This window comes from Astatotilapia calliptera, chromosome 9 (genome assembly GCF_900246225.1).
Source record: "Astatotilapia calliptera chromosome 9, fAstCal1.2, whole genome shotgun sequence".
NCBI lineage: Eukaryota > Metazoa > Chordata > Actinopteri > Cichliformes > Cichlidae > Astatotilapia > Astatotilapia calliptera.
In genome coordinates, this window is record NC_039310.1 from 13,483,926 (window position 1) to 13,509,477 (window position 25,552).

The 25,552-nt window shown below is 41.1% G+C and overlaps 2 protein-coding genes and 1 non-coding gene across 5 annotated transcripts in view; 2 read left to right on the top strand and 1 right to left on the bottom strand.

Moving 5' to 3' along the window:
• Positions 1-1,637: 1,637 nt before the first annotated feature.
• pex2 (peroxisomal biogenesis factor 2) lies at positions 1,638-9,189 on the bottom strand. Of its 2 annotated transcripts, none has more exons than XM_026180802.1 (2): positions 9,102-9,189; positions 1,638-3,077 (listed from the first exon to the last, which is right to left on the bottom strand). In XM_026180802.1, exons 1-2 carry the CDS (start codon positions 9,103-9,105, stop codon positions 2,092-2,094), a joined length of 990 nt encoding a protein of 329 aa, XP_026036587.1. In that variant the 5' UTR covers positions 9,106-9,189; the 3' UTR covers positions 1,638-2,091. The 2 variants fall into 2 exon arrangements, with proteins under 2 accessions (XP_026036587.1, XP_026036586.1); XM_026180801.1 differs by having other exon boundaries at positions 1,638-3,080.
• Positions 9,190-9,323: 134 nt separating this feature from the next.
• LOC113029761 (myosin heavy chain, striated muscle-like) overlaps positions 9,324-25,552 on the top strand; it is a 91,050-nt gene continuing 74,821 nt past the window's right edge. For both annotated transcript variants that reach the window (XM_026180757.1, XM_026180758.1), the window contains exons 1-3: positions 9,324-9,812; positions 12,363-12,482; positions 21,192-21,262. In XM_026180757.1, the coding sequence (XP_026036542.1) occupies positions 9,582-9,812; positions 12,363-12,482; positions 21,192-21,262 (422 nt within the window). In that variant the 5' untranslated portion in view covers positions 9,324-9,581. The remainder of the gene's footprint in view (positions 9,813-12,362; positions 12,483-21,191; positions 21,263-25,552) is intronic.
• trnal-uag (transfer RNA leucine (anticodon UAG)) lies at positions 9,852-9,933 on the top strand. Its single transcript has one exon. It is a non-coding gene; the product is annotated as a tRNA-Leu (tRNA).

Genomic DNA, 25,552 nt, shown 5'->3' on the forward strand with positions numbered 1-25,552 from the left:
TGCTCCCTAAATGGCTGCGTGTGAATGTGCAGATTGCTTTGCATAGCCGCTGGGAATCTGGGCTTCTTCCTCTTTTTCTTCTCCACATGGAGCCTGTGAATTAGAAGAGATCCAAAGACAGATAGGCTTAACTGAGCCCAAGCTACCTTCCGTAAGTCCAGAGCCCTGTTCCAACTTCCAACTAATGCAATCCATGGCCTAACTCAATTAATAGACTTTAATACAGTGTTTCTTCTTTATCTTTTCACTTTCCTGGGGATTGGGGGACTTCAATTAGAGTTGTAGAGTAATGTCAGTGAAAAGGTTGGGATTTTAAGTATGTCTGAATGTAAAGACAATGACCCGGTGTCCCAGTGGCATTAAGGTTGATCATATATGCATCCTTAATCTCAAACATCTCCTTAATCTCACTTCCTGGGACTTGCTGCACATTAATGTAATGCAGTGCATAAAATATTGACAACTCTCTCCTGTCCCTGACTTTATATGCATTAGTGTTGGATTCATTAGTCAAAATGTCCTTGATGTAAAGGAGGACTTTCAAGTATCCATGTGATGAGCCCTGTGTTTTTTACATAATGTCAAACTAATCATGTAGAACGTGCCCCCCCTCCTCCAAGGTGTACATTTTATTTTATTCTGGTGAAGGGCTACCTCAGTATTTCTGTAGGTGCTCTAAAAAAAACAAAACAAACCAAACCACACAAACACATACAAAATAATTAATTTTGGCCTTGCATTACCACCAAGGACATATACTCTAAAGGCCTGCTGAAACACTGGGAGAAATCAAAATCACATTGGTCAGTAATAAATAATTTAAAATGAGCCCTTCCAGTGCAACCAGCTAGTATTCTTCAGGGAATTCATATACCACACAAGGACAGATATTTAAGTTTACCCTCTCTGTCCAAGGGAAACATTAACCTCATCTGAGTGCAAATGTCTTTCTGAGCTGGTAGATTTGAGACGAGCTCCTTGGCAATAGGCTTTCTATCACGCCTGCAGTTCCGATTGATCGTCTCAGCAATCAGCAATTAAGTACTAGTGATCAGAGCCTGGGAAGGGAGGAGGGGGTGGGAAGGAGAGTTAGGAGGTAGCCTCCCCACCCCGCTCCTGTCTTGTCAGCCCAGGAAAGGCTTCACTCAGCTGGGGTGAGTTTGGCCCGGGGCTGGGCTCACTGGTAGAGGTTAACTCCAGCATAAATAAGCATCTTTGGACTCATTACAGGGATTAGAGAGTAATTCGCCTGCGAGGAAGGAGACGACTGCCAGGGTTTTGGTACAGTTTACTACAGTCTTATAGGGGCGAGGGCCCTGGAGATTACAGAAAGAGAGAGATGGAAATGCAGCAAAAGAGAGAAAGGCCAAGGGAAAAGAGAGGCTGGCTGTCAAGTGTGTGTGCGTGAGTCAATCCAAGCCCCCGGCTGCCCCCTTGATCTTGAGCATGTTGGGGTGCTGTGAAAACGGATAATGGGAGTTAGAACGACCGGCCTGTCTAGAGAGAAGTGTGCTGATTGTTATAACTTTCCCTCATCTCTCTCTCCTCCACTTAACTAAATAAACACCCAAGAGGTAGCACTCTATCAATTTTAATGATGTTGAAATACAATTTAGGCACAAAATACACAACAAATGCTAATTTGGCCATGATGAGAGGCATCAGAAATTCCTCCCATTATTTATTCAGCTGACTTTTTGCATTTTTCATCAGAACAAATATTCCCATTTCAACAAACACACACACACTCATACATACACACACGTCAGCACAGAGCCAATTTGGAGCATAAATCAACACGTTCACTCATCAAATATATGCTCTGTGTCGTTCTCTGCAGTCTGTCCAGTGCACCAAAGACAAATAGTTCCTTCCAAAGTCCAGTTGGAAAAACAGAAGGGGCAGCAGACTGTCAATATGTGCACATATACATTAAACATCACAGGCTGATGCGTGTTCAGAAAAGACATCATGGAGATAAGTCTAATTATAAACTTGTACATGACAAAACCTTTAAAAACAAAACCAAACAAAAGCCAGCTGAAATTTCATAGCAACTTCATTTCATTTCTTCTGTGTGTGAGATGATTATCACCTGTCAGTCATCTCCACCTCCAGCTTGACCAGCTTGGGCTGCCCTGCTTCTGCCCCGCACTTGGGACAAGTGAGATAAGGGTCGGCAATGCTGTGGCTTTTAATGCAGTAGTAGCAGAAAACGTGCTGGCATCCCACCGTATGAGGCATGGTTGGCCACTCTCCGCACAGTCCACACTCTTTCCACAACTCTTGCCCTTCCCTTGCTCCCTCCCCGCTTGCACGTTCCCCCCCAAACACAGCAGACAGTATTGTTGCCTTCAGTTTCTTTGTATTGATCAGTGGGAACAGGAAGATGAGAAACTCTGCAAAGCCATGCCAAAGTAGTTCTCGGTTCATGAACTTGTAGTTTACCTCCCGGGCCACATTTGGCTTACTGAAAACCGTCTGAGCTCCTGTGATTCTTTCAGCGAGGATGGGATGCCGGCCATTCCTTAGGAACACAAGGAAGTTGATCAGATTTGTGAACTTAACAATACCAGCAACAAGCGTCAGCGCATTACGGAGACCCTGATGGAGCAAACCGCTCTCTCTTTCAGACCCAGATCCTTGTGAACTCAAACCCAAGTACGGCAGCAGCCTGTGGGAACGCTCTTGGAGCCAGAGGGGCCCTGCAGTGAGCACGGCCAGACCTAACTTCTGCCTGGGGGATAAAGGCCTGTAACGGGGAGACAGGGAAAATTTGCTGTGGTAGCGCAGGCTCAGTAAAGATTGCCCCACCGTGGCACTGTTAGAATAGAGTGTGAACCTCCATAGGAGCAAATGAAGCAAAACCCTCAGTTCAGGCTCCAGAGGAGTGAGGAAGCCTGGGCGGCAGTTTTGGAAGCACAGCGAGAACTGAGTCCACACTAGCTGCTCAAGGGCTGAGTCTAGCTCGAGGGCATCCAGCTGACTGATACGCAGTACCGGGGTCTGTGGGTTCATATCAAAGTGGGGGCCGTGACTTCTAGCAGTCTTTTTCTGGTCATTCTCACTTCCCAACCCTGCTGAAAAAACACAAACACCCAAAAAACAGAAAACATTAAGAACATATCAACATGTTATTTTCAATATTTTAATCAGTAGAAAAAAAGACAAAGTGACTGGGCTCTTGTTGCAGCCTGAATGTAGTTTCTGTTCATGTTGGCCCATCCGTCTTAGATATTATGATACTATGATTCACCAAATATTACTCTGACAAAGCAAACTTTGTGAAAATGACATTTTCCTGGAGTGAACAAGGACAGCCACACGCAAATGGTTAGACATGCTTTAAAAACAGAAATGGAAGAATAAAAAAAAAGGACTGAATGTAATACAGGCCGAAATCAGATAAAAAGCCAAAACCCCCACAAAAAACAGTCGTTTATTAAGGCCATTTCCCCCCAACACTGATAAATGTTTAAAGCATTTACATCAGTTAATACGTTATTAATGTATAAACAATAGCATATTTAATGTATTCAAATCATGAACATAATATACACCAAGGCTCAACCATTAAAAGGACAACTCGGTCATTGGGAGGGCTGAGGCTCCGGAGGTGAAGCCCATCCTGTTAGGAAGGTCATTTTGTCTTTATACACAGGAAGGGAAATCACTTTTCACATGTAAAACCCGTCCTTAATGCAACCTTAGAGCCTTGCCATGCAGAGGAGCAGGGGGTCTTAGACTGCTTTCCCCTGCATATAAACACACAATCCCCCCTGCACACACACACACACACACACACACACACACACACACACACACACACACACACACACACACACACACACACACACACACACAGGAGCAGAAGCCCAGGGGCTCCTGGTGCCCGCTCCCTCTAGAGATAGGGGTGTGTGTACAAATCACATCACTAGGGATTAGGCTAACGGCACAGTCTCTGGTACACCGTAAACATCTGCCAAATGTGGAACAATTTTCTCTCCCCTCGATTCGACTCCATATGGGATCTCGCCATTGTGACATCAGGGCTATTTAGTGCTGCATACGTTTCCAAACCGCTCACAGTTCTCCAGTTTTATCTGCCATTTCCTCAAATGAAATACTTAAAGAAGTGAAAGACTAACTAATGCAGGGAGAGACAGAGCAAGAAGGCCACAGAGAGAGAGGGAGAGAGAGACAGAGAGGCCTTTTTTTGACAGTGACTTTTGTGTCTCGCCGAACAGGATTTGTCACGAGGCTTTAAAAGAGATTTCAGCCGGGTAAATATGGCAGTTTTGACAGAAGGAGAGAGATGATGGTCACTTTAGACGTTTTGAGGAGGTGAAAAAAATAAAATTCTAACGTGCGCAGGCAAATCTTGGGTTTATTGTGGTGGTGCACACAACCATCTGTGTATTCAAGATGTTTCAATAGGGCTAGGATACACGGTCCAACTAAGTTAGAATTAGCAAATGAATGAAAGGAGTGAATTCACGCTAAAGTAAGCAGGTATGACAAATTCATTGAGCTGTATTTGAAATGCTGCCATGTTTGGTGACTAGAACCTCGCCTGTGACGGGAATAGAGTTTGGATTAAAAAAAGAAGAAGAAGAAAAAAGGGAAAGAGCAAGAGACGTAGTCTGAGTGTGTTTGCTAACCAGTAAACAGGCACTATTTGTTTAGCCTAATCTGAAAGTTTTTTCCCTTGATGGGAGAAAATGAGCAGATTATGTGTCCTCATGTGTGTGTGAGAGACTATGTATGTATGTCAAGCATAGCCTTGATCTATGCAGAGCTCTAATGCAGCGCAAACTTAATCTATCAGCCCACCGTTACACATATACACACACACACGCACGCAAATATACCGCCAGGTGGTGGAAATCCCCGTCACAGCAGCAGCTCTCTCAGGAGAGTAAACCCGGCCGGGTCCAATAGTCTTTTCAAAGCCTTTTATCGAGCAGTTTACAAGTTATGAATGAATATGTTTTATTTGGGGAAACACAGTATTGACAACCACCTATCAATAGTAATGTGACTATTGTCAAGGGTCTGTCAATATTAATGTAATTATGATGTAGAGGGATCAGAGGGATGCTGGAGTTGGGGGCCAAGTAACATCTCCTGCCCACTGCCATATCAATAGCTGGGATTGCTATTGACAGCTTCCCTTCAGACTTGCAGCACTTGCCAAATATATAACAAGCAGACACTTCAGTCAATGCCGGGCTGCCTATAAAAATTAAGCATTTGAATTTACAGGGCTTTTACCGCGGACAGCTGGAAATCCATGTTCCTTATGTAATAGTCAAAAGTCACAGTCAATGCCAGTGTTTACAGAGTAATGACACGGTGTGGGTGAGAGGACAGACAGCGCAGCATTTGCACGCACAAGGAAAAAATATACAAGGATATGAGCAAAGAGACTCCTTCCATGATGTATTCACACACACACACACACCCACACACACACACACACACACACAATGATATATTGACTTTATAATTCTCTTGTGGGTCAGCCATCCAACTAACTATGAGACTAAATGCCCTCTTTTGGAGAGTTGATAACTGACAACCAAGAGAGTCAGAAGGCAAGTTAGAAGAGGTCGTTGAAAAAAAACAACAGAAAAAATAAAAATTTAAAAAAAATCACCTGATATTTCTGAGGTCTTGCTGTTCTATCAGAGCAGTGAAAAATGTTTTCAAAACATTTTCCGGGGTATGTTAAAGGGTATTTTGATTCAGGTCATATGAGCGTTTATTTTATTTTTTCCCTTCCCCTTGTTTCCATAGCTTGTGCATCTTGTTCAGACAAAGATAGCGCACTGACTCAAGGCTGACTGCCATAGCTTACAGACAACCACAACAACAACAACAACAATATCCAATCTAACACGGAACACAGTGCAACACCGCTTCAAGGCAAAAGGGGCCATGACCAGTGTGAGGAAGGAGAGATGAGGCAACAAAAGCATACAGCGCATCAGTCTGAAGCCTTGCAGCTGCACTGGGTCCTCTGAAAACTAGACAATGGGCTGTAATGACAGCTACCCAACGAAAAAAAAGACGGATAGGCAAAGACACAGACAAAGATGGATACGTCAGACAAAGCGTCATGAAACCGCCAACTGGGAACTGTGAGCTAATGTCTACTGATATAGTGAAAGAAAAAAAAAAAACTTGGGGAAACGATAGCCAAAGAGGGAAAATAAAGCGTGGGTAGGTGGGCAGATAAGCTCAAACCTCTCCCTAGGAGCTGACCTTGAGACAGACACAATCATGGAGGAGGGAACATTTCTGAAGCATACGTGGTTCAGCCCTACTGAGGTGTGGGCATCCAGGGAATACCCTATAGACAGAGGAAGGCCTCACTTTCTTCTTGACCTTGGCTTTGGTGTCTAGGGAGGTGTGAGACTGTTTAGGACAAGGGGACCAAAGGCTGTGGGGGGGATGCTGGGAAGGTGAACGTCTCTTGGGGATTGCACTTTGCTTTTTCTGTGCTCATTGCACACCGGTTGGAAAATGCACAGCTAGAAGTCTGGATGTAGCCCCTCGTGTGGTGTAGCGCTGAGATTCCTAACCACTTAGCTGTGGTTGTTAGTATAATGTATTTGCTGAAATAATGCATAAATGTTCACTTGGCTTTCTATGATGCTTGTAGCGAGAAATAGGCTATGCATTGGCAAAGCATGCTGGATTACAACTTTACATTTTATTCTCTCGCTCATGTAAATTAATTTGTGTAAAAGCTCTGGTGGATAAAACCTATTTCTCTGAGCGCTCCAGTCAGTCAGTCCCCCCCCCTTCTCGTTCCCGCTCCCTCGCTTTATTGCCCTTCTTTCGCCAGAAACAAGTGCGGGGCCTATTAGCCGAGGCTTGCTAATGTCCTCACTATGAAAACGGATGAGAATGTCAGATTTAGAACTTTTAAGAGAGTGATGTCATACAGCAGACCACAGGCATTACGGGGACACTAAGATTACCCAGGCGGTAACCAGACTAATTGTTATGAGTCTGTTTCATGAAAAATGAATGTGTGCAGATGCACAGAGGGGTCTTAGGGCTGTGTGTGCGTCACACACTAATGCTTTATCAAGGCTCTCCTCTTTCTCTAATCACCCAAAACTCCAAGCCATTGGGGTAGGAGCCAAGTTAATGCCTGAATACAAAAAAAAAAGGAGAGGAAAAAAAAAATAAAAAAAATTACACATCAGTTAGAACACCACATCTGACACACAAAAAAGTGCTCCGCTTAATCTGGTTTGCTCAGAAGGTGAATTATTTAAGAGAATTAATTGATTTCATGAGTACAAGGTTGAGTATGCTAAGGCTGTATGAGTAATAAGTTCAAGGGTTTGCAGAAAAACAACTTAAAAAGTCATGAAACATTTAGAGCACAGAGAGAGGCACAATGAATGCGAAAAAAAAAAAAAAAGCAGAATGGCTAATAAATGAGAGAACCAAAGTTGTGTCTTTCAGAGGAGTCAATGAGAGAGCAACTCATGCAAATAAAAAGTGTTATCCTCAGGAATATTTGATCTGCACATTTCTTGACCTCTCTTTATGCATGAAAAAACACAGACAATAAAAGAGTAAACATTTTAGCTTTTTAAAAAAACAAAAAGGGAAAAAAATGTGATGGTTAACTGAGGACAAGCCAATAAAATCTACAGGAATGCGAGGGCTACTGCAGGATGTGTTTGTCAATCAAACTCATGGTGCTGGGGCTACATGTAAGAGTTCATTCGGCATGTCTAATTCAAAGTGTGATTGGTTGATTTCCTTCAAAAGTAACACAAAATACCTTCTAGTAATTTACACATTATATATTATTATCAGACAACTAAACATGAAATATAGACTATATTATAGTTAGATTAGCATGCTGGAGCTCCAGCAACACATATGTAAAAAATGGAAATCTTTGTGCCTTCCAGTTCCTTTTAGTCTATTTGACCTTGTAAAATTTAGATTGAACAGTAATGCTAATCTTTTATTACTTTAAATTGCAAATATGAACATTCTTTTTCCAAAATTCATTAAAAGGATTGACACTATACATTGTAGCTTTTAGACTGTGGAATAAATTAATGTTGGATTGATTTTTTCCCCCCTCCAAATATGCACTGATAATTATAGTGCCTTTAAGACTTGCCTTCATCTGGAAACTGTATAAAATAACCTTATGACCCCAGAGTGAGATCACAGCCTAGTTTAACTTGTGCGACTGCCTTAAAAAACACACTCATCAAAGTAAGTGTTTGGCTCCAGAGGCACACACACCACATCACACCACACCACAATCTCATGCAATCAGCCGGTCCACATTCTCCTCATAATAGCGTTGTCTGCTTAATTTTTTTTAAACATTTTTTTAAGCTTGAGCCCATCAGTCTTTAACAACAACAACAAAACCCAAATCTGCTCCATTTTGATAATAAGGCAAGAGCATTATGTGATAATCACAGGAGGGATTAGGTTTTGGCAGAGAGTGTGAGAGCCATACAGTCAAAGCCACTGGAAAAGAGAGATATAACCAAGAGACAGATAAGAGTAGAGCAGTGATGATTGGGATGAGAGAAATGAAGTGAGTAGTCTCCTGAAAATCAATAAGATCAACTTTGCCTTGAATCTCAATGTGGAAGGTTTTGATCTCTGGCACTGATTATTTAGGGGAATAATGGAATTATGTGCGGAGTTGCACAACATACTCTTGAAGGTGCACACAGTCACAAGGTTACCATCCAAAGTTTCAGCTGGTATACACACCTGAACCAGACTCCCGATGAATACTAATTCAAAAACGGCTGGCTGATTGAACACTATGCAGTGGTCACTATACTCATCAACAGCCATCAACAATCGATACGATTTTAAATGAAAGCGTGCAGGAAAAGAGGGGGGACAAGCAAGCGGCTAACACAGACAAAATACTGATACAGCAGCGAGGAGCTGATAACATGTGACGACGAGCCTTAACAGCTCGGGGAAAAAAGCAGACATGCCGCTATTGAGCTTCATGTGGGCATAGAAGAAAATAATGCAGGCTTATGTTTTTTCAGCAGGGTAATGAAGTCATATATTCATATATTTACCCATCGCTTCTCGGGGTCGAACTCAATGTAACCCAGTCTTCCCTGAAATGTCAACAGCACTTGTATTTCCGGGTTGTACATCGTTATCCCGCCTCCTAAAGAAAACTCACCAGTAGCGGGTGTGTACGTCACGTTTTAGAAACCCGTGATCAAAATGGGCCAATCGCACAGCGTAGCGCCAAAGCACTTGTTAAAACCTGCATACCGTCTGGGGAAAAATAATTCAAACTCCTCAGTTGTAGCAACGATACATAGCGACCAACTTGTTAAGAAAAGCCACGGCAATTATTTACTCAGTCTTAAATGTCAAGTTCATTCAAAGTGCCGGGATCTTGATTTGATTTGTTTTTTCCAGGTTACCGTGTACTTGCCTAAACTATAAGATTTTACCAAACCGAGATTATGACTGTTTTTAGCTAGCTTTTTGCAAGCCTTTATGCAGTTGACTTAGGAAATAGGTTGCAGGAACTTCTTGGAGCAATGCGTGCAGCTTGCGCACAGCCAAGGAAAAGCTCAACATTGTCGGAAACGCTTAGTCACGCTTCTCACCTGTCTTCTTGCTCAGGTGAAAAAGAGCTCATAGTAGCCAATCAGAGTCCCGAAACAGAGCTAAACATTATTAAAGAACTACTAAACGAGTTCAGAGGGCTTCACGAGCTGAAGTTAAGATGCTTGGAGGAGGACACCAGTAGAAGGGGAGAACTACCACAGGTGAGTAGTTGTTGTGCCACATGTGAAATGCACGTTGTGGGTAGCGTGGCCGAGCGGTCTAAGGCGCTGGATTTAGGCTCCAGTCTCTCTGGAGGCGTGGGTTCGAATCCCACCGCTGCCATTATTGTTAGTCCTGGCGTAACATCCGGTTTACGGTAACTAAAGGACAAAGTTAAGAAGTGTAGCATCAGATTTCTTGAGGGAAATAATAAATCCAGACTTTCTGTTCGCACTTTATACAGCTACGTTGAAACACACGAATCCAACCCATTTATTTAAAATAAAGAGCTCCTTAATAGTATCGTGTTTTTTCCTATTAACATTGGAAACAAATGCTAGTCGTCTTAATGACGATTCTGCACACGCCCTTCCAGTAGTCTGGACCCTGGATTGTGAAAGATTGTTTTTATGGGTTCAGACAATTGCATAAAGTACGGGTTAGCAGACACAGTCTCTACAGCATGTTTAGATTTAGGCTAACATCTATTGTCATTAGGCTATAATCCATCCATTACAAATCATACAGCATCCTGTCCACCTTGACTCTAACATCAGAAGATGACCTCTGTCTTGTCAGACAAATGACAGGAGGAAGCGCAGCGGTGCTTTCATAAAGCCGCAGCACTTGTAACAGGTGGCAAATTGCATTATGTTTCCATCTGAGCGGCAGAGATCAGGAACACAGAGCCACACTCATATTTAAAAAAGAGAGGTTTCTAATCATCGGGATCGTCATGTAACATCTTTTAGCAACAGAATGTAGCTCGTGTGAGCTGGACTGTGCATCAAAGCAAAAATAACAAGGTTTCAGAATAGGTTATGGTCAGCCGGCCCCAGTCAAGGGCCAGCTTAACAAGGTTATGATGTTCAGAACCCAGGAGCTCCCAAGTCCTAAAGGTTGATGGGGACACTTAATCATAAAGCGTGTCCGCTGAAAATACAACATCCATTATTGCATGAACCCATTGTAGGTTTATGATGTTTCTTAAAATGTTGAAATGTTTGAGCAACCTGCCAGTTCAAGAATTCATTTTTTTTCTTATGCTTTAGGGCACTTATCATAGCTAGCTTTTCCAAAAGTGAAAAGTAAGTAAGAAACAACAACAACAACAACAAACAAACAATGTCAACCCTAGAATGTTACCGTACTGTCACATTTGCCATCTTTGTAAAGTTACTTTCCCTGAAGCTAAACATCAGTATAATGTTATGCATCAGGGGACAGTATAAACTGCTTATTTACTTTTGGCTGTAGGGGACAGATGTTTTTCAGCACAGATGTACAGGTGGTCCTCTAAGGCAATATACTTCTTAGGTTTGTGGCACTTCCTTTTATCGGAGGGACAATCATTGTATGTGTAGGGTATCTGGAAAACTACAAAAGCTCCTTAAGCTAAGTGCACAGGCTTTTTTTTTTTTAACCTGGAATAAGAAAATAAAGAATACGGTTAGGTTATCAGTTTTTGTAAGTAATAAAATCTGAACATTGAAATGCCTTCTTGAGTCTTCCCTACACTTTGAGTGCATGATCACTAAGTATTCCTTTTCCTGTGATAGAGGGCAGAGGTCATCTATTGTGAATCTTAGGTGGGCTTCTGTGTGAAAGCCACAAGGATCTGGCCTCTTTGTCTGGCGTATTCAGCATTATATAAAGGTTTTGGAAAATGAAAAAGAAAAAAAAAGTTTTAAATGTCACAACCAGCTCAGTGAATAAAATATGTCAAGGATTTAGATACTCAAACAGTGCCATAATAACAATAAGGCTTACTGACTTAATGTAAGTAGAATCAAAATAGTCACTGGTGGCTTTTGACGATCTCTCTGTTTCTTATTCTCTTTTATAAACTGTTGTATTTTGGCTCGTTCTTCGACTGTTTTATATGTCTCGGGTACTTGTTGGGATAGAATGAGAGCCTGTGGACATCTCACCACCAACATGTTTTGCACTTGTTGTCTTTAGATGTATTTTCTTCAGTTTGTCAGAAAGTTACAGAGACCCCCAACCTGCCCGGCCATACAATTGATCATCATTTAATGTGTTTCAATGCTAAATCAGATTCTTCATCTGCTCTAAAGACGGGTAAGATGCAACTAAATAAGAAACACATTATTATTTTGTGTTTGCCTGGATCTCTTGCCTTTCCTGTGAGGTGTCACTGGGGATATAGTCCCTGTTTTAACACCAAGGAGTACTACATTTATAAGTGACATGCTGGATTGAGGGGATTATGTTGCTTAACTGCACTGTGGTTAGTGTTTGTGCACACTCCCATATTGGGATTCATCATTTTGACTTTTAATGAACTTTTTATTATTGGATATTTTAATAATAATCTTACTCTGCCCTGTTTATGGCCACCAACTCAGGCCAGCCACTCACTAATCTGTTACAGTATTCACATTGTCCCAGAGAGTCTCTAGGCCTGTATGACCGGGGCCTAACAATTACCATAATCTGTACTCAGCAACTAATTAAACATATAAACTGTCAGCTTATTAAACCACAATAATTAACCACTATCTTATCCTGTTGTACTGTTGCTCTTACAGAAGAAAGTGGACTTCCTGCAGTCTTACGTGAATGACCTCACAGACCACATCCAGGTGCTTGTTCAGACCATTGAGGATTTGCAAAGGGGAGCTGGACAGAACCATGATCGTGTTTTGGCTGTAAGATTTTATAAATGGCTTCATCTTGACACAGATGTAACTGCGCCCAGTGCTTTTTTTTTCCTGGCTCAGAATGGGCTTACAAGAGGTGACTAGCCATGGCAGTAAGCATGACTGATCTGCGTACTCTGAAGGCAAAGTTACCTTGTTACCTTATTTGACAAAAATCGATGCATTTTTCTCTTATTTCTGTTCATTCGATCAACAAAAATGCTATTATGCCTGACTAAAAAAGACCAAAAACCTCTCAGAAAATAATTTTATTACATGATCAAGGGTTGGAGGGCTCTTTTTGTGGCTGACTTAAACCTCCTCTGGTTGCCAAAAATTCCTCTGCACATTAAAAGGCTTCTTGTCTTTGTTTTTAATATATATCTTCTGTAATTTTAGCGATTTTACAGTGTTCTTTTCTTCCTTAATGTGAATTAGAATCTATCCTTGAGACAGATAATGAACTATTGCTTTTGGGTCTTTGGAAAAACTGCCTAAAAAAGGAAAACTTTATTATAGGAGGAACTAACAACATCACCACCACTTGATGTAGTGACCTTAAGTCATTGTTCCATTTTAGTTACGGCCAGGCTTCTATCAATATTCTCTCCTCTGAGTGGATTTTACACACAGAAAAGTAATTATGGCTTATTATACATCAAAGTACTTATCTGCCATTATGTAGAAGGTCAGAGGGCTAGCTTTGTGTGCTCTCTACACCGTTACTACAAAGGTCACGCTAACATAATGCTTTGCATTTTTGAGCATTCAAAGCTGCCCAATTTTAACTTTCATCATTTTAAAACTTAATTCTCTTCACTGACATTGCTTAAGCAACACAAATACCGGCATCTCTGCCGTTTTTCTTCCATAGCACTTTCTCAGATTCCTTTATTGAATAAGTTCTACAATATATGTCTTTCTTGCATATTATAGCACAATACATGCCTACAGGATAGTTTGAAAAGCAAAGACATTTGTTAATTTTCACATTTATTATCAGTAATGGAATTTTAGGAACTTTACTAATTTATTTTTCCATTTCTCAAGCTGATTAAAAACATACAGCTTAAAGGGAAAAGGTGAAGAACAATTTGTAAAATCTATTAAAGTGACATTCACTTAGTTGCTGAGAGTCCTTCAGTCCATCCAGTCATAGTTTTGCTATTGTTTGTGATAACAGCAGCTTCGTTTGGCAGCAAAAGAGACACGCTGTGAGGGAACATAATAGTTTGTTGCCGCTATCGACCCATCTTCTGAGCCTTTGAATCTCCATTTTCACCCGTCTTACACGATGCTCTCACTGTCTGTTTATGCTACTTTGTATGTTTTCAGGGTCTACATCAGTAAACAAATACAAACAAATGGAGCGTCTCACTCAACAGTCTATTAGGATAGTCAGGGGACAGGATAGTCAGTGTGTTTCTGCTCTGATGTCCATAATGCGAAATCCAATCAAATGAGGAGCATTTAGAGCTACTTATGGACCGTTCCACAATGTAAACGATGCAATGAGCTCTGTAATAGGAGCTTGGCTAACGTCTGATTGAATCGTAGTGTATGGTCTTGTTGATACACAATAGGGCTGAACTCTAATGGACACTAAACAGAGTTTGTTTTGTGGCCATAATATCATAAAATTCAAGGATTGTATTCTGGGTTCTAGACTGTTACAATTAGCCTTTGGTCTGTGCCATCTACAGACAGATGGACATGTCCCTTGCATGCAATACAAACTTGTACTGTACTTGAACACCTGTTTTAACTGAAGGGGTTATAGGACAACCCAGGATTTTAGATAGAGAAGAAATAGTCTTTTTTTTTTATGTTTTTTGAACCTTACTTAACCCTCCTGCCATCCTTTAAAAAACTCACACCCATCACCCTAGGGACCATTCTCAGCCACGCCATAAAAAGACCATATATCCATATTTTATTCCACTTTAAATTAGCCAACCTTGTAAAACTACTTCTCCCTGAAATATTCATGTAAAGTTTTAATTATATTTTCGTTGTTTTAACCCTTCAAATCCCAGTGTTATTACATGAGCGCCCTGTGTTATAAGCCCCAAAAACCAAAAAACGAAACTAAATATTTCCACAAAAAACTAGTTGAAGTAATATGTGATTGTCATTATAAGTAGGCCTTTAGATGGACCAAAGATTGGCACCAACATACATTTTGACCTGCCATTATTTTTTTTGCATTTTTTTTGCAATTTAAAAATTAAAACTTCAAGGCCCTGAGTCTTCATTGACATCCAAGAAAAGAAGAAAAAATAAAATCATATGATGATAATTTGGGGTTGAAAAATAGCGTTTATAATGGAAGTCAATGGGCAGAAAATGGTCCCCAGGGTGATGGGTGTGGGGATTTCTGCTGCTCAGCCATTTTAGGCTGATTTAAGGAATTCACACTGGAATATTAACATTGACAGGTAAAAACTATCCTGTGGCAAGTTTGGTTATATTCCACTGAACACAGTGGAAATGGCAGCCATTTAACACATAGCAGTGGCACAAAAAGGTCCCAAGAAGGCAGGAAGGTTAAACAAGTTAAACTGTACTAGGAAAACATCTGCAGTGACAGACATGTCTTTAATTTGAGACATGTATTTGTTAGTAAGTACAGATCAGAAGAGGTAAATTGGAATCAGCTGGCATCCACTCAGCTCGTCATGACAAAATTTGAACACCGTCGCCCCCAAAATGTTCCTACAATCATAGATAAAAAAAAACACCCACATGATAGGACAAACAGTTCAATAGCCTGCATTGGAACCCCTGCAGTCTTCTTTTGCGGTTGCCTAAACTGGAAGTCTTCCATCGGCCATGCTTGTTAATCTTTATAAACGGTGGTTGACAAAGGAGTTTCTTTGTGTTATTTGTATCGGAGGAGAGAGCAAAACCAGTTACAACAAGTGATGACAACAAATTTGCTCACTGAATGCCAGCAATGTCTCCAGCTGTGATGAGGCTCCAATTTTTTTTTGTGTGTGTGTGTGTGTGTGTGTGTGTATGTGATTCACAAAGCGACTATTTATGACATTCCCATAAACCACAGAACAGGGGCTATTAAAATCTTAAAGCCTGGGAACCAAATGATAAAATTGGTCTCATGACTTAATTTTTGCTAATGAGAGCACAATTTTTCTTGTCATGTGGAGCTTTCTTCATAGCAGGACTCTCAAGGCCCAGTTTTCTTCCTGGGTTGTAGTTACATGTAAATGAAACATGTAAGTATGCAGGCTACAGCGCATATCAGCCCTGCATTAAGGATGACCACAACTTTAGAGTTCTGACATCTGGTCTACTTGAAAATACATACATACCGGTGCATTAAGACTATCTGTCAAAAATATGTTGAAGAAAATGATTGTAATAGAAGTACTGATGTAGCGTGCTTCCTAACTGATTAAGCTGTGGTTAGCTTGTATATGATTCATGCTGCGAACTTGGTGCAGTAGAAGCGTTTCAAAGAACACCTGTCCAACCCTACATAGCAGTGACTGCTGAAACCTAATTCAGGTTAGCATTAAAAACAGTCTATGATCTCTGTGACCTTTATCAACCCCCCCAAACTCCACTTCCCCCAACAAATACATGCACACATGCACGCACCTCACACACGCTTCAGCATTCGCGTTTGTGGCAGGTGCTCTGAGGGAACAAGGCAGTGAAAGTGAGAAAGACAGAGCAGGGGAGGTCACGGGGGTCACGGTGGTTGACTATGCTAATGCTGTTGTTAATGACTTTGCTGTGAGTGATAATTTATTGTCTTCATTACCATATTAACTCCATAGCACCCCTCCACACCCAAGAGCCCTAAGTCTCTCTTTCTCTCTGTCTATGCAGTAATGGATGCCCCTGTTTGATCCTTGGAATAATGAACTAATTAGCTTAATTAAAATCAATATAGGTGCCAATACCAGGTTAGACCTTTCAGGGACGCCATCTCTATCTGCAGGAGAAGGGGTTTTCAGAAAGAGAGGGTGAAACAGGATGGATGGCAGGGGGTAGAGGGGCCACACATAATAAATAAAGAGATGATGATGAGGAGGACTGACAGGTAGACAGATACACAGTATAAGGCCATATGCACACTACATCAATGCTGTTATGTTTACACCTGTAGACCTACACTGCTTTGGTATTTTAGGACCCATAAAACAGATCCGCAATGACCCAGTTTTAGTTTACAGATGGAGTTTTGGAAACAGCGATGTCAACGCCCATGTTTGCAGCCTGCAGTCACCGTGTGTCCATCCCTTGTGTCATGCACAAAGCACACAATCCTTGCCCATAAGAAGACAAAGACTTCAGCTTTAACTAGAAGTATTAAATTAAACTTGGATAACAAATTATATGCGTCTGTTTGGTCAAGGAATATGCGTTTATTTAAGCGATTTTCAAATGGTGTTATCAACTTTGCCAGTGTGGATGTAGTTAAAAGGAAGAAGAATGAAAAACATTGAATTTGAATGAGAATGAGTGACAGGTTTGAAAAGGTAAATTGTAAAAAAAAAAAAATGCATGCAAGAAGGGGCAGAAAATATCGGAGGAGTGGAGGGAGCCACAGAGAAGGGGGACTAAACGAGAGAGAGAAGGCGAAAGAGGTTCCTAATGCTGATTTATGAGTGCTTGACGGTCGTTAGCTGGAATAAATGGCTTGTAGGAGTGGCTGCAGCATTACTCCCTGTACAGGATACTAAGTGCATTGTAAGGTCAGCCATAAGGCCAAACTTACATATGTAGTGCTCTGCCCTTGTAAACCTTTGTTAATATATCAGCCACAGGATGGAACGGTAACAAGTCCGTCTGATGCAGGGAGACGACAGTGGCTTTCTGAACTGTGTAGAAATGATTCTACTTGGGTTTTACTTTAAGAGCAACCGGTAAGTTTAGTCAACGCAACTTTCATGGTTGGGCAAGCCAAAATTAAAATCAGCAACTTTTTGTATGAATGTGATTTGCTACAGTTTAGTCTTCTTCCATTGGGCAGAGGGAAGGTTTACAACAGTGCCACTTCACTAATTAGGAATAAAGCTTACTCTCCCAGTCTTTTTGCAACAAATTGGCAAAATAGGACATTTTATATTTGAAAGATTATAGAATTGAAGGCAAAATCTTATAAAGGGACGTCTCGGCACATACAGTATATTGGATAGGCTCTGCCAGTACGTTTGATGCCACACTGTATCTCGTCAATAACATGTTCAGTAAGGCAGCAGACATGTGCTTTTGCCTGTATGCTGTCGTTGCATCATTTGAATTAGGCTCAAGCAAAATTAAAGTAAACTTTTTCTTTCTTTTTTTTTGTCTACGCTCATTCTGAACATGCAGGTCGTGACGTAGCAGAACTAGATGCTGGCGTGCTCCTTCCAGTCACAATTGGCTTGAGTTGCTTGATTCTATTTTATTCAGCCTTCGCTTTGTGTTGTGATCTGGTGACTCACGAGCACACGTTCCCGCTTTGCTTGTTTCTTGTCTTTTTTCTCCTCTGTTGCTTTTAGTTGACAAAGCTCGGGAGAAAATTGATGACTATTTTCAGACAGAAAAGGAAACAAGAAAGGGGAAGTGTGTGTGTGTTGGGGGGGGGGGGGGAGTATGTTAGGGGCAAATGATTGAGACAGGAGGGGACAAGAGACTGTGATGAGGTTTGAGGCTGAAAACAAAGAAAAAGAAATGAAGGAAAATTGAGGCAAAAAGAGGAAGAGTGACAGTGGAGAAGAAGGAAATCAGTCTGGGAATGACTGTTGCTATTTTGCGCTTTCCTTGTATTTCTTACAGTAGAAGTTCTACTGTTGACCATTTTTGGTACTTACCAGCCATACTGCAACTACAAGTGCAATCTCTTTACATCGTATCTAATACAATTTTTCCCTGTGCATAACAGGGAAAGGACCTGTAGTGATGAAGATAAAATAAATAAAGATAAAAAAAAAAAAAATAGGACGTTTGCCTTCCTAATAAGAAATTGTGACACAACATTTGAAGTTAGTTTTGCTTGTTATGCCGAGGACACCGTGCAGAAGAATATATTGTATAAGTCCTCTCTGTGTTTTTAATAACTGCCCAAGGAAGCTAATTGATGTGATGCAACATCTGTGTAATGTGCTCTCTTTTTCTTTCCTGTTTGCCTCTTTTTCTCTCACTCCCCGTCTCTGATGATTTTCACCAATACTTTAAAAGTATTTTTCCTCGCCACTCCTTTATGACATTGCTATATTATACATAAAACAGCCAGCCAGCCAGACAGACACACACATATATACCTACTGCTAACAAATGAGTTTACTGTGGTCATAACCTTCACAGGGCTCATTATCATAGATTGCAGGCCTTTTCATAAAGCTGAGACCACAGGTGACGGATTACTAACGATGGACACACACACACACACACACACACACACACACACACACACACACACACACACACACACACACACACACACACCGTGATCTGTAATGAGACCTTATTCCGGACACCCAGCCCAGCTGCCTGTAAATTTCAGCCGTCACTCTGCCATACATACTTAATCAGCTAATGTTGTTTTATTTCTTATTATTAATTTCCTCCTGTTTCTGATTTATCTAAAGCCCCCTGCATCGCACCAATATTTTGTCTCCTTTACAGTTCAGAGAGGCAGAGAAAAGGAGAAAGCCGCACGCTTATTCATGTACTTAGGGGATTGCATCAGTAATGAATTGACTGGCTTTTTAGGCATACATAACACAGCCTACTACTCACCTTAATAATGTAAGCAGGTCGTAACTCCTGCTAACCCAAGGGTATATATAAGGCCTGCACGCACAGTCGCACACACTCCTAAACACACATAGCCTACCTATATTAGCCGCTGACCTCTACGTTTTCCAGGTCCTCTCATTGTCACATTGCAGGTGCATTAGAATATGAATATTTTATGATCGTGTGTGGCTTTTGTGTGTGTGTGTGTGTTTAAATGTATATTTTTATAGATGTGGTTTGGTAAACAGATTGATTACTTAGAGGACGGACAGCTTGGCTTTTTATATTACTTTCTTATAGACCAGTAATGCTATGCTGGTATTATACAACATAATATTCAAACGTGCCATCACACAGGAGGAGTCCCCATACATAAATACTGCCAGCAGGTTAAATTGCACTAATATGTGAGTGAACACCTTTTCTGTAATCATCATTCACCAATCAATGTCCTTAATTTAAAGTTTTCTTCAAGTTCATAGTAAAGTGGTGGCAAAAATGGAAGATCCAGACTCTGTGTGTTATTTAATGATTAGTCTCCTTTAAAACAGCAAAGGCGACCTGTATAATTGTCTTTTACCATTAGGCCTTAAATACTACACATTAAATGAACTGAATCTTATCTTTACACATGCTTCAGATCCTTTTTTTAGATGGTTTAACTTGATATTTTATGCACTCCATATGTGCTCTACTGCTCCATATCTTATCTCGCATGCACACAAACGCATGGTTATACACATAAACACACTTAACATATGCATAATTGAAAAACACACATGCACGCACACACTCATGGCCAAAAGCAAACGAACAGACACACATTAACTCACACACGGGGGATATGTGTTGACCTGTGAGTCATTGCTGTCAGCATTGATTTCCTTTTCCCGGAGTGACCCCTGTCACCACGGCGATAGAGTGGCCGATATTTTACCAGCGGTGCCGGGCCTCTCTGTTTCCGTGGAGCCTCCTGCCGCTCTCTCCTTCTCTGGCAGTCTTTTTCTTTGCTCTTTTCAGCTGTTGCTTATTGCCCTTGTTAATTTGGCCCTGTCCTGTCTATTTCTTCCCTCTTTTTAATAGTCTGGCCTAATAAAAAACGCTGGACAATCAGAACTATTTACTTTTCTTTTGAACTCAGTTAATTCCTTTGCCCCCCTTCTATGCTGTTCTCTTTTTTGCACAGTGTGAATTGACCTCACAATAACTGTGCTGACACATTTTTCACTCGTCCTTACAAATTTTCATTTGAAAAAAAAAGACATGCAGACAGGATAATGGCAAGGGGTATTTTGAATTGAAACTATATCTGAGAATTGTGTGTCTGTCTGTGTTTGTGCATAAGCTTTTGTCTGCATATGCTCTGTCTTGCTTTCTCTGTCCTCCTTTCAATGCACTTGACTTCCCACACTACTGTATTGCTTTAAAGATGTTCTTTAAAAAAAAAATCTCTCAGGAGGGAAGTCGAATTATTAAATCAGTTCTATCTCCATTTTAATCTTGGATTCTGGGTTTGAAAATGAGGAATGATTGTTTTCCTTCAATTTTATTTATGCAGTTGCTGTATATTAATGTCTTCTTTCCTCATGATAATATTATCATGCTGCTGCGGTCAACAAGATGCAAATTCTTAGCAATTAGTCAGGGGTGACACACTTCACACCTTTACCCCTGGGCGCTGTCGGACTTCATCACGGTTTACACCCGAGAAAATCAATTTCTACAAAACTATTTTCCTTTATTTAGCAGTGTATATCTAATAAACAGAAATTTAGGTTGTACTGAAGTGAATATTGAACTATTTGGATATGTTAGAGTTCAGAGAGAACGTATTATTTCTTGGGTGTACTACTTTAGCATTAAAATTCATTTCAAGGTGTATGGTACTGCATTATAATGCTGCAGTTACTACAAATACACTAAACAGAAATAAATAATCAGGATGTCATTTTCTGTGTATCCTAGGTGTCTGAGGCTGGGTTGAAGCCTTTGTTGCTGGATGAGGTCACTGGACCTGTGGCTCACATCCCACGCAGGTTTGTATTACCTTCGCTTCTCATCAGCTAGGCAGTTTTTTTCTTCGGAGAAGTTTACTTTTGACTGAAATAATGATTAATTTCATGATTCGACCACACAAACTCACTCACACACATGCACAGGTACCCCACTGTTGAGAAAGGTAGCAGAGCTGGCCTCAGGGACTGTGTCTATCCTGAGGGAGCTTGAACTCTTTAGGGAGTCACTGCAACACCACTGTCCCCATGGCAATATGCAAATCCCTATATGATATTTCCCACCATGCAATGCTCCAAAGCCCCTAAAGACGTGTTCTGTTTTGACGTTAGATCTTCCCAGAGAGATAGATTTTTATTTTTACATTCTGACAAAACTAATGAAAGTAGCATTTTGGAATCTTTGTGCTCATACATATTTATCTAGTTCACACTTTTTCATTGCCAGCTAGGCACACGGACTCACTTGACCAGTAAGAAGTTTGATAGGAAAATCAATTGAGAAGCATTTGGATAATTTGGACAATTTAAACAACCATCCAAATAAAAACTCATTCAAATTACACCTTGTCTCGTGCTGTACATATCATTGTTTTGTTCTTTGCCTTTATAAAACAGCTGCTGTAGCATCACACAGCTGTTTGATGCTACAATACAACTCAATCTCTCGATGTCCCGACACTAAGAGATTGGCCGTCTGCAAGTTACGCAGGTGGCACAGCAGCAGCAGTAATTTCATTAATTATTTATATCTTCTGACATGCCATTGTGATCTTAGGTATTAACCCAAATGCTTTTCTCCAAGCAAGCAGCTGAGCTGCTGTGCACAAATTCATAGTTACCCTTTGGCAACAGAGCAGTTATGCTTAGAATGAAGTCAGCATTTTTATCCGCAGCAGAAGAGTCAAAATATAGGTTAGTTTCATCTAGAGAATGCCAATATGTTTTCATGGTGTATCAAGTGATTATTGCAGGAAGTGGTCTGATTTTAAAAAGCAATGATGTATGCTGTAGAGTTATTGAAATGTATTGATTATGTCATTGAAATTACAAAAAAAAGTGAATAATCTGCCCAAATTTTAACTAAAGACATTGTCCCCGTTTCTACTGCCTGCAGTAGATCATGTGTTCCTGACCTCACTACACAAGAGCTCCTCCTCCTCTCTATACTCCAGTACAACCCCTGCTGACAAGTAATGCCTTTGTCATCAAAGGTGACATTATAATATTTACTGACCTAAAAGAAAAACAGTTAATTTCCAAACACATGGGTATTATTGCAGTTGATATTTATTTTTCACAAGCTGTCATATAATAGCTAAAAAAACACATCCAAATATGGTCAAAAGTGACAGTCGGTGGTTTGACAGCCTGCAGCGCAGCCAATTAAAGCACCCAGCTAAGCAGGAATCAGTGGTCTGGCACAATGTGGCACAGCCGAGTTTGTGGCTATACGGGGTTTCTATGCCATTCCTGTAAAAGGCACTGAAGGGTGTGATGGATCCTCAGTCAGCGTACTTGCTGTCAGAGATGTGGGGCTTTGCATCACACCTTGAGCGTTTTAAATGGCTGCACATATAATAATAATAAAAAAAATTAAATAAATGAAATGAGTAAATCAGGTCTCCTGAAATGAAATGACAGGCAGGTTGAAACAGCGGGTGAGTGTGTGTGTTTCTTGCCACCAGCGTCAACATTAAACGCATCAGATTGAAGCCACCCTCCAGGGTAGCATCACTCAGCCAGGTGTGTGTGTGTGTGTGTGTTTGTGTATGTATGCGTGTGCGTGGTGAAACCTAAGTCTTTTATCTACTTTTCCGTTTTCTCTGTTTTTTTTTGTTTATCTACAAATTTATTTATATATTTCAGTTGAAATGGTGTACATAACACACACACAGACACCCCCGACACACATACCCACCCACCCACACACACACACACACCCATAAACCCCCACACACATTGATCTATTGGTGTATTAATGTGTGAGTGAGTGTCAGTTTTTATCCCAATTATTTTTTAAATTATTTCCCCTTAGTATAATCTCCAGCAGTTTTTTCTTACACAGGAGTTAACTTGAGTGCTGTTTTCCTTTGCCAAAAGCAGTCAAATGCTGAAAGTTAGTTAGGAAAGAGAGAGGAAAAAAGCTCTGACAGAATATCCTGATTCTCATTTGGGAAAGGTAGGAACTTCACTTATGTGAAACTTAGGCGGTATCCCTCAGTGAGACTGTTCTAATTCAAAACTCAAACTTTTCTCTGTTAACAGAGTGATGAGATACATGGGCTTCAAGAGACTAGGGGGGTGGGTTCATCATTGTTATATTATTATTTTCTTCTGGCGCTGGTTGTTTTTCTGTTGTCCAGCTGGTTTTCCAAAAAGCTACACACTCTTCACCATTTTCTTCAGCACTGACAGTGTACAGTAGACTCTCTACCTCTGTATCTATCTCTTCTCTTTCATTCTCTCTCTCTCCCACTTCTCTCTCAGGACGGGAGGAGGATATGTCTCTTTTTCCCCATATTGACTTTCCCAGGTCAGGCTCCTCTTCTCCTATTAGGCCAAGCTAACTGATCAATACGAAGGCCTGGTGGGCTGCTGTACGGACATGCAGACATGCACACACAGCGGGCCGTGCCGCGGCCAAGTGCCACGCTAATTAACAAACAAACACACAAAGCAGAACACGCGCAGCGCTCGTATCTACCCATTTCCAAATATAAGCACACACACTTCTTAACGATACAGCTGATTATTAAAGCCACGGCTAACATTTCTACATGTATGAAAAAGTCGCCGACATTAACAAAAGTCACGAAATGAGCACATTGATTAGTCAGTCGTGTGCGAATATATGAAACTTCATCCAGTTGGTTGCTTTTCTGTCAAATACTGAGATGCAAGAAAACTCCTCCTCTCCTCTAAAAAATCTTCTCTCTTCTCCTCCCCTGCTGTTCTCCCAGCTGATGAGTTGTGACATCTGCAGCGCTGCGACATGGATAAGCAGCTGCCAGAGATGGAGCTAGGGAGGAATGATGGAGAGAAGACAATGCAGGAGATGGGTGAAGAAGGGGGGGGTGGGGAAGGGGTGAGGGATGCTGACAAGCAGCAACAGTTAGATGTACAGTGAGGTGGGGCGGTGGGGGGCATGATTGCATTGCGTGTGCATGTTCCTAAATGTGTATATGTGCATGTCTCTGGGTGTGTATGTGTGTGTGTGTGAATGAAGCTGTGTGGGCATATGAGCATATGTGTCTTTGCATGGCAGCGTGCCAGGCAGTGCCATCTGGCTGCTTGACAGAACTCCTCTCATTAACGGGGGAGGTTAATTGCTGTGGCAGCGCCCAGGCTGTGTCAAACACCACCCTGGGGACACGGAGGCAACAGACTATCTACATGTTGGTGTGTGTACATGCACCGACACGTGCGCGCTTGTGTCTCAAGCATAAAACGCGGAGCGGGAAACCCCCAGCCTTTTTTCCCCCACAACATAAAAAGGTTAAAGCGAACCCGCTGTACTATATGTGAACCCCATCGTGTGAAGAGAGTCTCAAGGAGGACTTGTGTCCTTTTTTTGCGTGCCAGGTTACATAGATGTTCAGATTATTCTTATGAATTATGCCTTGTTGCTGTAATGATGTAGAAAGAATTGGGTTTACAGAGCCAATGTCTATAGCCCTGGGGGCAAACACATATGTATACACGCTCACACACCCACATGCACAGCGTGTTGGGGGGGAGTGGTGGCAATTTGCATTTGTTATTACTGCATATTCATGACTAATTTTGTTAGCCTTGCTTAATAGGGCTGAATGACAGGTTGAGAAATCGAGAGCCTGCTTTAATATCACATACAGTCACAGTAATACACACACACACACACACACATGCACAATTCAGTCACATTCACTCAACCTGCTCACTCTGTCCACACAGTAATCATAACAACACTTAATGCTTTTAATAGGAATTCTCTGTTCCTCTGGTGGTGTGACATTGTGTCATTTGTTTACCACAAGTACTTATTGTATATTGCAATATAACAAGCCGTGCAGCCTTATTTGTTGCATGCATAATAATGACCTGCAATATTATGCACACATGCACGCAGATACGTACGCACTTGAATGGCATGAATAAATTTGCATGTTGACTTGTTGCAGATCAGGATTTGCTGCATGTTTTCATTTTGATTTTCCCAAAAGTAGCAAAACTGTTGGAAATGAAGGATCCTCCTCTCCTTAATAAATTCAGTTCCATCCATTAATGGTGCAGAAAATAGAGGCTTATGTGTCGTTAAGTAACACAAATTAT